The following is a 13359-nucleotide window of genomic DNA, read 5'->3' as shown; positions in this document are numbered from 1 at the left end:
ACCCAAACTACCAGAGTGTGGCATCTTTCCCAGGGACCCAGGTGCTGTGTCCCAGAGGTTCTGAGCCAGGCTGCAGGGGCAACAGGGAGCTGGTGACACCCAAAAGTCTGCAAGGATGATGATAATGCCCCTCATCAGTCTCCCTTTACCTGGGCTTCTTTTGCTGTTTACCATTCCCAGCTCCCGCCAAGCCAGCAGGGAGTGACTTTGGCAGTAGTGGGGAAGCCACTGCTGTCAGCAAAGCTCTGCTATTGGGTAGGATCCCTGAGCACACCCTGGCCTGACCGGATTTGGGATTAAGAGAGACTGACTGCCCTGGCTGGTTGCCTGCCTGTCTGTCTTCCCCAGTGAGGGAGGGAGGAGCAAAGGGCAGAATGTGTCTGCTCTGGGATCATTAGACTGGCCCTCTGTACACCCTGGGCTTTGGCAATGATAAAAGCCTGCTCTTGTGTCCTGGGGTAGCCTCCAGGCACCATATGGACAGGGGCTGAACTAGGACAAGGTTTCAATGCCCTGAGCCTGAAGAACACCGACTCCTCTGGAGACGGGGTTCCCAAGTAGGCAGAGGGAAAGTGCAGCCTGGGGCTGTGCCTGGCTGGACTTGGGGACACACGGGGGCCACCAAGCCCCAGGAAAGGGGATAGCAGGTGTCAGCAGCAGGACCCAATCCCTGTGTCTTCAGAGGCCGTGGGTTCCTGCATTTCCCAGGGCTGCGATATGGGCACAGGGCCTCAGGGAATCTCAGCAGAGACTGGGCCTAGCAGAAAAGATGTCAGAATCTTTGAACAGGTGCAGGTTGACCCTGGACAGGCTCGGCAGGTGGGCAGGAGCAGCTGGGAACCAGGTCAGGGTGAGATCAGGACAGGCTGGGGCCTCTCCTTGTGCAGGCCAGGATGGCTGGCTGGCCAGGCCTGGGGTAGGGAGAGGCAGGCCTATGGGCCAGGGTTGGTCTAGACCAGTGAGTGGGAGCATGAATATGCCCGGTGCTTACAACACTGTTTGGTTAAGTCTGGCATCACAGGCTTAATGTGTGGACTAGTTATTCATTGGCAGCCTCTTCTATGTGGAGCGCCTTACACAGTACATTTTACCTCATCCTCTCTGCCTCCAAAATGTGGGTAAATCGTAACCTACATGACACACTCAGGTCCAAGCATGCATTCCTTCTCCAGTATCCTGCAATGGTGAGACCATCTGTGCCAAAGCTGACATGCCCCTGTGTTTCTGGCTTTGTGGACACGCAGACAGGGTGCTGGAGCAGAGGCCAGTGAAATATACCACAAGCCATGCATGGCATCTTCCATTACCTTGTTGCTGTGTTGACAAAGTCAGACACACAGGTGAAATCGGTTTCGTTGAGTCCACTATAACCCCAATATTATTTTCACACCTAATCAATAAAAAACATTGATGATGAGCTGTTTTCTGCTAAGCTTTTGAAGTTCAGGGTGTATTTTACACACTTCCGGGCAGACTAGTCCCATCTCAAGGGCTCCCAGGCTGCAGCTGGCTACTGAATTCATAGGCGCAGGTCCAGAAGAAGGTTTGTAGCCTCCTGGTTTCTGGTCTCGCCAAAAAGCATCCCTGGTCTCATGGTGGTGTTTTCTTTTGTGTATTTGTCTCCGGTCCCCAGACCTGGCTCTGCAAATGCTCATGGACCTCGTCCGCAAGGCCACAGCTCGGAGGATGGGCACCCTGCATCCATCCTTCAACCTGAGCAAATGGTTGCGGGACGGCCTCCAGGAAATCCTCCCCGACAATGTGCACCAGCTTGTCTCCGGCAGAATCTGCATCTCGCTCACCAGAGTGTCAGATGGGGAGAATGTGCTGGTGTCTGATTTCCGATCCAAAGAGGAAGTCTTGGATGTAAGCTGTTTGCTTCTCTGGGTGTCCAGGTGTTGGCAAGGAAGCCACTGTCCTGGGGAGCAGGAGGGTGGGGTGTGATGGGAGGCTAAGGAGCTTAGGTTGCTGATCAGACCCATGGCCCTCAAGTACAAGTGCGAAAGTGGGCTCGCGCTCCACTCTACCCACATAGAAATGCACCTACTGTGTGCAGAAAGCATTTCCATTTGGCTTCCGGATCATTTGGGAAAGGCTGGGAAGGGCCCAGGAAGTTGGAAGACAGGAGCTCAGCCTGCGGCCTGACTTTCTTGTGTCTCCCACAGGCTTTGATGTGTTCGACCTTCATCCCTTTCTTCTGTGGCATAATCCCTCCGACCTTCAGGGGTGTGGTAAGTGCACGTTGGTGGCAGCTGGGCCTTCTTTGAAGTGTAGCAGCTCGCTTCTACCTGCAAGGTGGGAGTTCCAGGCACCTCTGGGCTAGGTGAGCCTGTAGCGCTCAGCCTTGCAGACAGCACCATCAATGGGCCAGCTTCTGGGTGGCCTGGATAGCAAAACTCACTTCCTGTGCAATTAATCACCTTGCTGTCTGTAAGGCACACCTGCTAGTTCACTTCTTCTGCAGGTGAGTACTGCAGGTAGCTTCCCAGTGGCCTAGTTCAAGATGTTTAGGAATTCATGATTCCTGTAAGGCAGAGCTTATTTTTAGGGGGACGTGTAACAGTCAGGTATTTTTTAACTGCAACAAAACTCTGTGTGTCTGGCCATACACAGGTCTTTACCTTATTTTGTTTTGCTGCTTTGCAGTGTATAAGCCCAGCTGGGCTGTCCAAGCCTCGCCTTTTAAGATCATATATTTTGTTGGTAACGGGGAACAAACTCAGGACCTCGTGCTTGCCAGGCAGGCGCGGTGCCACTGGGCTACATCCCCAGCTCCTAAGGTCATTTTTGAGTCACAGAGTAACTGACTGAATCGGCCAGCAGCACGGGCAAGGGAGTCACACGTAGGAGCCACCTGCTCCAAAGGCTTGGGTCCCCACAGCTGACAGGAGGTGGGCTGCTGCTGCTGCTGCTCTCTGCTGCCCCCCTCAGGCAGAACACCTATGATGCACTGCAGAGCTGCTCTTGTCTTCTGGGGTTGGGGAGTGAGTGACCTAAACACAGCTTCATTTTGGATGTTGGCCTCGTGCCGTCGGTGGCATGGAAAACTAAGGTCTGAAGCTATGAAGTGGTAGCCCTGACATGGAAACTAGACCTGGTCCCTTGTTCTGCCACACGATGGCTGGGCACTTGGGCCCTCCTTCCTTTCTAAGATGGACTTTGCAAAATGGGGGTCCATGGTGGTGCAGCGTGGCTGATGTGAGGATTGCACGTGAGGTGCTTAGCACAGAGCCTGGCCCAGAGACTTGAGCAAGGTGGGCTTCTTCACTGTCACCATCGTCACTGGTCACTTCCTCCAGCCCAGGGACACAGCCAGTGATGGGATGATCGCCAGGTCAGCAGATATAACAGAGGCACAGTCACCCTCGGTGCCCTCCCGGGCGTCCTGCTGGAGACTAGGTCCCTTCCCACCCAGCCTCAGCCCAAGCAAGCTTAAGGTGTTGAGATAGAAAAGCTTCAGGGCTGGGACATGCTCGTGGCAAAGTGATTCCTTGGGGTGCACATACCCAGGTTCCATCCCCAGTGCTGCCTCCACAAAAGTCTAAGTGGTTTAAAACAATGAAAAGTGACTGACCTGGCTCACCCCTCCTCAGTCTTCTCTGAGGATTCCTGACTGTATTTTTATTTTTTTGGTGGTGCTGGAGACCAGCCCAGGGGCGTTCTACCACTGAGCAACACCCCAGGCCTTTTGATTTTTTATCTTGAAACTTAATCTTGCTACATTTCCCTGGTGGGACTCAAACTTACAATCCTCCTGCTTCAGCCTCCCCAAAGGCTGAGATTACAGGTGTGCACCAGCATGCCTGGCTAGGATTCCCAGCAATAGACTCCATGTCCCTTCATGTCCTGGGGGCTTTTGCTGTCTTACTATGTCCACCATAGAAATCTTGATAAGGCAGCCGGGCACCTACCTGACCTGTTCTGGACTCGGGGCCAACGTCTCTTCATGGTTGAGGTGTGGAGGAAGGGAGCCAGGGCTCGCTTGGAGCCCTGCTGTGCTCTGGGGTGCCCCCATCCCCAAGGGCTGGCGGTGAGGTCCTCAGAGTTCTCTTGATGGCCTCCTTCCTGCGAGCCTGGCAGCAGGGCTGTGGTAGCTGGGGCTGCGGCTGGTTCCAGACCCTGACTCCCAAGTGCAAACTGCCCATGCTGTACCCAGCCTGCCCCCACTTGGGTGTGGGCAGTGATGTGACTGCGTAGATGAACTGGTTCTAAGAATAACTTAGCCCAATGCCACCTCCTTGTGGGGAAAAGGGACATTTTCTGGGTCCCAGGTTCACTATTTCAGTCTCAAGAGCCCCTCAAGATGTTGATTCTCCTTTCCAAGGTGTGGAGGGAAAGAGGCTCATGGGTCAAATACCTTGTCCCGATTTCCCAACACCAAGAGGGTTCTGGATTTAAACCTCTGGCCTTAGGACCTGGCCAGAAAAACATGGGCTGTACCCATGATTCTCTATCTGCCTCATTGTTGGGCACTGCCATGCAATGCACAGCAGCCCTGAAGGCCAGTGTAGCCAGATCTCTCCCATTACAGGAATGCTTCATAAGGACCTGTTGAGAGAGCGATTCCTAAGCTATCGTCCTCCCATGGCTCTATGCATCCTCTGCTTGTAGTTCTGAAAATACACTAAACACTAGCCCAGAGCTGCAGAGAATAGCAGTCCTTTGCCCCCTCCTTTGAAGCGATACATGGATGGAGGCATGAGCAACAACCTACCCATCCTGGATGTGAAAACGACCATCACGGTGTCCCCTTTCTATGGGGAGTGTGACATCTGCCCTAAGGTCAAGTCTACCAACTTCTTTCACGTGAACATCACCAACCTCCCCTTCCGCCTGTGTTTGGGGAACCTCCAGCTCCTCTCCAAGACCTTCTTCCCCTCCAATGTCAAGGTGAGTGGGGACGTGTGGGGCACCGTGCCTGTCTGCCTCCCTGTGTGTGCAGAGATGTGGGCTGCTCTCTGGACAAACACACAGAGAGACCGTGCCGCTGGCATTGGTGGTTAACTCCAGGAAAAGCTCTCATCCTGGGAGCTCCAGGACTGCCAGCCCATCCCAGGTGTCACCTAGGGTCACACAGAGCTGACGCCCCGAGCTCTTTTGGGGACAGAGGGTTTTCTCTTCAGTGCTGGGGTTCAAAGCCAAAGCTTCACATGCACTAGGCAAATGCTCTGCCACTGAGCCATCTCCGCGCCCCCCACCCCAGAAATTTTGATGGTTTTTCTTACCAATGTGATTCTGCCTTGCAGCCGTGCATCAGAAGCCCCATAGCCAGGCATGGTGGTGCATGCCTGCAAAACCAGCACTCTGGGAGGCTAATCCAGGAGATCTGCAAGTTCAAGCTCAACCAGCCTGAACTACGTAGCAAGGCCTTGTCTCAAAAAGAGGGCCAGGGATTTAGCTCAGTGGCCTCATGTCTGTCTCACAAGCCTAAGGTCCTGAGTTTGATCCCCGGTACCAAAAAAAAAAAAAAAAAAAAGCTCCCACATGTGGTGCTTACCCCTGACTCTGTTTCTGGATGCCTTGCCACTCTGGCAGCATAAGGACCTCAGCAGGGTGCACCCACCCTCAGTGGTATCCCGGGGACAGAGAAGCCCATACCCACAGCAACACTCACTGTGTTCCCGCCCGCTTCTCAGCTAAGCATAGGTGCAAAGAAGAGGCAGGTGTGACTGTCCCTGTGACAATTAGAACGGTGCCGAAATTTGCTAGGGTGGCTCATTTCGAGCCCAAGGGAGTCTGGAGAGACAAGGCCCCGCCCACGGTCTCAGTGGCAGAGTGACATTAGAGCAGAGCCCCAAGGCCTGCTCTCCTCCCCGGTGGCCATCCTTGGCACACCCAGGTGACCTTCAGGTGTCCTGTGTCCCTGGACTTGGTTGGCACCAGTGGTGACCGGCGTGATTTGCTCGCAGGTGATGGGGGAGATCTGCCTTCGAGGCTACCTAGATGCACTCCGGTTCTTGGAGGAGAACGGTGGGTCTGCGCTCTGCTGTCCGCTGTCCAGCTTTGCGCCCATGCACGCACAGTCTTGGGAACTTGGTAGCCCTTAGTTCTGTCCCTCGTTGCCCAACACCTTCCTGTCCTGCCTTGTTCCCCCCTGGTCCTCAGCCCCATTTCACAGACCTGGACGTGCTGGACCAGAGCATCCCTGCTTTGCTTTTCTTTCTTCTGAGCTCTCAGGAGCTTTAGCTTAGTGGGGCTTGAGGTTAAACAAGTCCTGGGACGGCTCCAGATGAAGCAATCCAAAGCGGTCCCCAGCCAGGCCTGGCCTCATCTGCGGGGCTGGCTGGTTCTGCTTCCCAGGCTGGTGCCCACCTTTGAGCCCTCCCAGCTCACCTGGCTACAGCACTGGGCGGAAGACATCACCATGGGATGCATCACACTGCTTTGGCTGGGGGGCTGTGTAGACCACAGAGGGCGCATGAAACTGCACTGCCAAGTGACACGGTAGCTGGTCGGTGACCACACAGTGATGAGCACTCCTCCTGTGGGTGCTGAGTGACTCGCAGCTGCGTCCTAGCAGAACCAGATACCAGATGTGCGGGAACTATTTGCCTCTGGTTGGTTGATGTGCTGGTGCTTTGAATTAGCCTCTGGCCAGCACCGAGGTGACCCTGTGTTCAGAGGACACATGTGTGCCCCTGTGCCTCTCCTAAATGCCCAGCCAGGGCTGTGTGCCAAGGACACTGGTGAACGAGGAGGTGGCCTCCGCCAACCCTGGGGGAGCAGAGAGCAGAAGGAAGGAGGAGCTGGGCTGAGCAGAAGAGGAGGGGGAGCATGGCAGGGAGAGCACAGTAGTGTAGCAGAGCTGGAGCCTGGGGCCTGCAAGTCAGAGAGGGGTGGAGAACAGGGGCCAGGACTGGTGCTGGCTGGGCCCCGAGGACCCGGGGAGGGGTGTGTATCCCACAGCATAGGGAGCCATGGGGGCCCTGCAGCAGGAATGGGGTGGGTCAGAGAGGAGCCCAGGTGGCTACAGCGCACAGAGAGGAAGAGCAGGACCTGGCTGTGCTGGGCACCTGTGGTCCCAGCCGCTCAGGAGGCTGAGGTGGGAGGACTGCTTGAGCCAGGAACTGGAGGCCAGCATGGGCGATGTGCTGAGAGCCCATCTCAAAAGCAAATAAAAACAGAGGGCAAGACCAACATCCGGGAAGCAAGTGAGGCGGCCAGGGTGTCAGATGGAAACTGGCCTGGAGACACTCGGGAAGGACCCGGGGAAACTGGGGAAGAAGACGCCCTGGGCCAGGGACATGGGCTCTGCTCACTGGCCGGGGACCTCAGCACGGTGCAACTCCCTGGAAGTGGATCCCTGGGCCGCACAGGGGGAGGGAATCCCTGGGCCCTATGGAGGACAGCAGCTGGGAGGGTGAGGGGCAACAGAGCAGAGGCCTGGAGTGGCCTGGGAGATCCTGGGGCACCTTGGGGACAAAGTACAGTAGTCCCTGCACTTTCTTCTGAGCGAGTGTGGGTCACTGCCTGGTCCTATCCAGTCCAGTGGGGGTCAGGCCCGAGTCCCGAACGAGGTTCCCATAGGGCACCAAGCACCCTTACGGCTTCCCCGTAGCCCACTGATGCCTCTGACACCAGACCTGGCTCTGCCATGTTCTACCTATGACTCTGGCCACATCCCTGGACCTCTCTGGGCTCCGATTCCCTGGCTGGGAAAGGGAGATGGTGTGCGTGGTAGCCACTGAATGGCCACTGGCAGGTCCACTGCTTAACTTAGGGCCTGAAGTGCAGTTGCTGTACATCAGTTATAACTCTTGTCTTCCACTGGAGGGGTCAGATTTACGGACAGAGCCCACGCACCTGCTGAGTGTCCCGGGCAGGAGCCGAGCCCACCTCTGCATGCTTCCAAACCCCCACTCTTCGTCCCTGCTGCAGATTAAGGCCCCTGCTTTATCCCAGCCCTGGCATCTAGGGAATAACAGGCTGCACTGGTTTTCCTCCTGTGTCCCAGGGGCAAGTGTGAGGCTGGGAACAGGACCCTACTTCCCATGTCCCCTTTCACGTTTCCCGCCCCTCTCCAGGCATCTACAGTGGGCCCCAGCCCTGCCTGAAGTTCCAGGAGGAAGAACCGGAGCCTGAAGTCACAGAGCCCCTCGGGGAAGGCCCGGCCCTGGATCTGGCCGAGGGTGAGGAGCTGCTGAAACACCTGCGCCTCAGCATCCTCCCCTGGGACGAGCACATCCTGGACGTCCTGTCGCCCGTGCTCAGGGCAGGTGAGGCCACCAGGAGTGCTGGGAGTGGGTGGAGGCGTGCGGGGGGCACCGTCCTGTGTGCCATGGAGGAGGCTGGTGGTGGTGTCGCAGGGAAAGGGGGTGCAGAGTGGCAGGGACACACGGTGTGGCTCCACAGGGCACCTGTCCACCCATCCCTGCACCTCCCAGGCCGCCCTTCCCACCAGGTCCTGGTCAGGAGGGAAACAGACCCCTCACCGGCACTGCAAGGAAGAAAAGGGAATGGGGCTCCAGGAAGAAGACAGACCCCAGCCCACATAGCCGGATTTGTCAGTTTGAGAGATTCACTGTTAATCGGGACCCTGGGTTCCCCAAGTGAGGCTGAGCATTAATCCCAAGGCCTTGGCACTGAGCTGCACGCCCAGACCTTCTTCAGACTTTTTACAACAGAGCCCCGCTAAGTCGCTGGGTTGCTCAGGCTGGGCCTGAACTTGCAACCCTCCTGCCTCAGACTCCCAGGGTGCTGGGATGACAGGCCTGTTCCCCCTTGCCTAGTATGGTCTGGTACTTCGTGCTGTGGGAGACGAATCTCCAGTGTCCTTTCAGCTCTGAACAAAGCAATTAAAGACCGAGGTGGCTTCCTGAGCAAAGTCGGCAACTTGCTGCCCGTCAGGATCCTGTCCTTTGTGATGCTGCCCTGCACCCTGCCTGTGGAGTCTGCGGTTGCCACCATCCACAGGTGAGTGTGGTGTGCAGCGGGGACGAGGACTCGGTGGGCGGGCAGCTGAAGGCCTCAGTGCGGGGCCCGGGTGGTGCCTGAAGGTGCCCTCCAGTCCTCGGAGCCACTGGCAACTAGCGAGCGTGGGGGCCTCACACAGCATCTGGTGCAGCCCTCATGATCTCCTGGGGAAACTGAGGCCCAGAGAGGCTGAGGTCAGAGATCTGAGGTCACCGAGCTGGTGAAAACAAAGGCCAGACCTGGAAACAGCGTCTTTGCTGCCATTCGGGACTATTTTCCTTTTATTTATTTTGTCTTTAAATGTTTGGTGCTGCTGGGGATCAGATTCAGGGCCTTGTATATGTGAGCCTAGCACTCTGTTACTGAGCCACATCCTAGCCCTCTAGTTCATTTCATTTTGTTTTGTTTTTGAGACAGTCTCACAGGTAGTTCAGGCTGGCCTTGAACTCACTACATAGCTCAAACTGGCCTCGAACTTGCAGTGATCCTACTGCCTCAGCTTTCCGAGTACTGGGATTCCAGGTGTGTACCACCATGCCGGCTCTACTTTCTTTTTTAGCAAGCAAATCCAATCTATTTCTGGGCATGGAGGTGCATAGCTGTAATCTCAACTACTTGAGAGGCTGAAGCAAGAGGATCCCAAGTTCAAGGCCAGCCTGGGCAACTCAGTGAGAACCTGTCTCCAAAAAAAGGAACCCAAAATGGGATGCTGGGATGAAGCTCAGTAGTAGTGTGCCCTTGGGCTTAATCCCCAGTACTGCAAACCATCATCACCACTACCATCGTCATCATCCAGCGTGTCCTCCAGCCCCTCCCCCACATCCCTCGGTGAGCTCCGGCTCTGTCTGTACCCCTGCAGGGTGCGCCACTTCTTCCCTGCACCGCCATCGCCCTGGCATTCTCAGCACCCACCTGGCAGGGCTTCTCCCTGTGTCTAGGGGTGGAAAGTCTGCGGGGGCCATGCTGGCCCCCGTGGTACCCCGGTGGCCTTGGATGGGATCGGTGGGGTGTCTGACCCAGATGCTCCCCGTGGAGCCAGGTAACCCCGGAAAGATGAAGCCACCAAGCCCCTGGAGCTGTCTGGACCCACATGTGGCCTCAGTGTCCTTTAGGGACTGAGGTGGGCTCCATCTCGTAGGGCCAGCCCAGATCTGCCTCCAGGGAACGCACTGGATTGGGCTGAGGGTCACAGGCAGCTCAACCGGCCCGAGGTTGCCACTGCGAGGTGGGCGCTTTGGGTTGACTTTCATTGTGCTCCTCTTACTTTCTCTGTGTGTGGGTGTGTGGGTGTGCGTTCACACACACGTGTACATGGCGGTCTTGGCTTTGCTCCCACAGACTGGTGATGTGGCTTCCGCATATCCCTGATGATGTCCAGTGGCTGCAGTGGGTGATATCCCAGTTCTATGCCCGTGTGACAACCTGTCTGCTCCCCAGTGCCAGGTATATAATGTGGCTGTGGGTGTGTGGGCCCAGTGGGCACGTCTGGATCCTGTGGGTCTCATGCAGACTCCAGAAACTGCTCAGAGGACCCTGTGTACCCGGTGGTGCCTGTAACGCAGGCTGCCTGCTCATTGCCTGTGTCCCCAGGGACCCAGTGTGGATGACGGAGGAGGAGAGAGCTGGGGACAGAGCAGGGGAGGATGGGCTGGGTGAAGGGAGCAGGTCAGGGGCCACCGGGCTGGCACTGCTGTGATTGGCAGACATGGGCCAGTCGGTAAGTAGGAGGGCACGGGGCCCAGTTCCCCGCGCGGTGACTGTGGAGCTGTGGGCGGCGGACCCTCAGGCCGGGCTAGGATGAGAGGGGCCCAGTCTCAGCAGAATCTGTGGGACCATGAGGCTTCCCGCCACGCCTTGCAGGGGGCAGGGATGCCAGGTGGTGCCCTGGGGCGCTGGTGGGCAACGACCTTGTCAGGGACTCCATCAGTGACACCTGAAGTCCCCTGGGAGGTGTTGGGGATAAGGAGCTCACTGTGGCTCTGGGAGGGCGCCCTGCAATGCCAAGTGTCCATCGTAACACCAGGCCATCCTCCGTGGGACCAACGTCCCCAGAATTGGATGGCAGGGCCTTCAAGTAGGCCTCCTTCCGGCCTCCTTCATTTGTTTCAGGTCCCAGATGCCAGGGAGCGGGCAACACGCTTTACCACGCACCCCAGAAGGCGGCTCTGCAGGCCTGTAGACTGCAGGTGGCCAGGAGGCGGCACCCCAGCCTAGGTCCAGCCTGCCCCTCTGATGGGCAGCATCCTTGGGGAGGGGGAGCAGGAGGAGGAGGCATGTAAGGGACCATCTAGGGGACCCTTCTGAGGTGCTGAGTCTTCTCATCTCAGTGTAACTGTCTCAGCCCTGCTGAATGTGAGCTCTGGATCCCAGCCTCTTTGCTGAATTGATTTATCCCTTATCCAAAGGCAGTGGTTTTGCTAATGGCCAGCTGGGAGTCGGTGTTCATACCGCTCTAATATTTAGGCAGCAGTTGGCTCCGATGGTTGGGAAATATCACCAGAAAGCCTGGTGGCTCTGACGGCTCTGAGGCTCTGACAGCTGACTGTTTCACAGCCTGCTCGTAGCTGGGCAGCACCAAGGACGGCCCTGGTGCCAAGGATAGCAGGGACCATGAGCCATGAACTTCCTCAGGCAGCTGTCGGGGCAGAGCACAGGATATGATCATTGCCATGAGGACCCTCTGTCCTCGGCATTAAGACGATAATTTATCTACATCCACAGCACCCTTTTGACCTAGCTAAAATATTTTCTAAAGAGTTTTATATAAACATGCAAGGGAATAGCCATTGAATTCTGAATTTTGTGAATTTGTGAGATCTTTGTAGAGTGAGCCTTAAAATAAAACCTAATAGGGGAGAGGGGTGCCGGCACCCTACCCTATTACGCGCAGGCACCATAGAGATACAGAATGGAAACTTCTGCTTTCTTTCTTTGGGAGCCCCTGATGGGAACTTGGCTTAAGTTCTGCAGGCTTCTGGTCCATATCCTTTTCTCTCTCTGCTTCTCCCCATACTGTGGTCCCCCACTCTGCCAGCTGTAGTGGAGACACAGGCTTGCGGTGGGGACCTACCTTCTTCTCAGGTGCAGGGACACATTTGAGTGCAGCAGCAGAAATCGACCCGCTCCAACTCCTCCACATCGGCAGATAAAGTTGAACTCTGGCCGACGCAGGCCGTGTGCTGGGGTCCAAGCTCCAGGTTCACACAGGAACTGTGATGAGCCCTGGAAGAGAGAATGTGGTTCTAGGGCAAACTTGCCTGACCTGTTCTCTCCAGATCCTTGACATGGCTTGACAGAAGCTCTTCTCTCAGGGTGCACAGTGAGCCGCTGGTGTCCCGGGCCTGTAAGGACCTGCTCACCAAGTGAGGGAAGGGCCAAGGCGTGGGGCACTCTCTCCACCACCCGCCCAGAACTGGGCTCTGGCTCTGGCCCTAGGAGACCTGCAATGGTGTGGCAGAGGCCTCCTCAGACACCCAGGTGGCACATCCTCAGCACTGCCAGACTTCCTCTTGGATTTCTCTGTGTAGAGTCCCTGAAGGGCTAGCCTCAGGCACTAGCAGATCCAACCCAGCCCGAGCAGTGCTTAACGATTAGAGACCAGTGCACACACTGGCTTTGGATTCTTATCAGGAAAGCCATCCCATGGGTGATTGGATTACACAGGGCTTATTTCTACCCACTTTTTAATTTTTTTCACCTTTCTTATAATGAATATATGTAGTTTTCTTTTACATAACTGGGGATTGAGCCCACAGTCTTTGAACTAAGCTACAGCCCCAGCTCTGTTTTTATTTATTTTGAGATGGGATCTCACTACATTGCCCCAGCTGGGCTTACACTTGCAGTCCTCCTGCTTCGGCCTCCCAGAGTGCTGGAATGACAGATGCGCTGCTAAAATCTTTTTCTTTTTTTAACTGCTGTGCTCAAACTCAGGGACTTACACATGCTAGGCAGGTGCTCTACCACTGAGCGACACTTCCTGCTTCTGTTGTACAAGGAAGTGTGATACTGTGGGAAATGGCCAAGGCATCCCTTTGCCCCTGTGCCTCAGGTGCTGCCGCAGCCCCGCTGCAGGTTTCCGGTCAGCACGGCACAGGAAACATCCTTAACTTCCTCCCCGCCCCTCAGCAGATCCCTCCTCTCAGTGCACGGTGCACTTAGGCTGTGATACTCTACTCTCAGGATAGGACATTCAATGTCAGGGAACAACGTCTTTATTGATAAACAGCAAAACCTGGTGCAGAAAATGAGCCAAACTTTTTCTTTTTGAATGTGGGCATGAACGGGTCTTTGTAGAAAGAGGACTAGGGGGGTGATTAGCACTTATCATTCTGCTATTGTTCGTGGTGGTATTCTGTTTGTGGGGCTTTTCCAGATGTCTCTACTGCAAATGTATTTCTTCAGCATCAGAAAATGGTTCATAATAAATGTGATTTTTACATTGCA

General features: G+C 55.8%; 1 protein-coding gene and 1 pseudogene across 5 annotated transcripts in view; one reads left to right on the top strand and one right to left on the bottom strand.

Annotated features, from left to right (window-relative positions):
* LOC147827444 (eukaryotic translation initiation factor 1 pseudogene) overlaps positions 1–13359 on the bottom strand; it is a 41962-nt pseudogene that overhangs the window by 23746 nt on the left and 4857 nt on the right. Inside the window, exon 2 of one of the 2 annotated variants that reach the window (XR_015452229.1) lies at positions 3–12135. The product of XR_015452229.1 is annotated as a eukaryotic translation initiation factor 1 pseudogene, transcript variant X2 (transcript). Of the gene's footprint in view, positions 1–2; positions 12136–13359 lie in introns of those variants that run through there. The other variant, XR_015452228.1, reaches the window with a different exon arrangement.
* LOC147827445 (1-acylglycerol-3-phosphate O-acyltransferase PNPLA3-like) overlaps positions 1–13359 on the top strand; it is a 14496-nt gene extending 1137 nt beyond the window's left edge. Inside the window, exons 2-9 of one of the 3 annotated variants that reach the window (XM_087213727.1) lie at positions 1634–1866; positions 2166–2231; positions 4681–4890; positions 5910–5970; positions 8025–8216; positions 8781–8913; positions 10252–10356; positions 11023–13359. In XM_087213727.1, coding sequence (XP_087069853.1) covers positions 1634–1866; positions 2166–2231; positions 4681–4890; positions 5910–5970; positions 8025–8216; positions 8781–8913; positions 10252–10356; positions 11023–11092 — 1070 coding nt within the window. In that variant the 3' untranslated portion in view covers positions 11093–13359. Of the gene's footprint in view, positions 1–1633; positions 1867–2165; positions 2232–4680; positions 4891–5909; positions 5971–8024; positions 8217–8780; positions 8914–10251 lie in introns of all 3 variants that reach the window. The other 2 variants (XM_087213725.1, XM_087213728.1) reach the window with 2 other exon arrangements.

This window comes from Heterocephalus glaber, unplaced genomic scaffold (genome assembly GCF_053883595.1).
Source record: "Heterocephalus glaber isolate CG9 unplaced genomic scaffold, H.glaber_assembly_v1.0 deba00001444, whole genome shotgun sequence".
Taxonomy (NCBI): domain Eukaryota; kingdom Metazoa; phylum Chordata; class Mammalia; order Rodentia; family Bathyergidae; genus Heterocephalus; species Heterocephalus glaber.
Note: the sequence above shows the minus strand (reverse complement) of the source record. Positions and strands in the feature narration are given on the sequence as shown.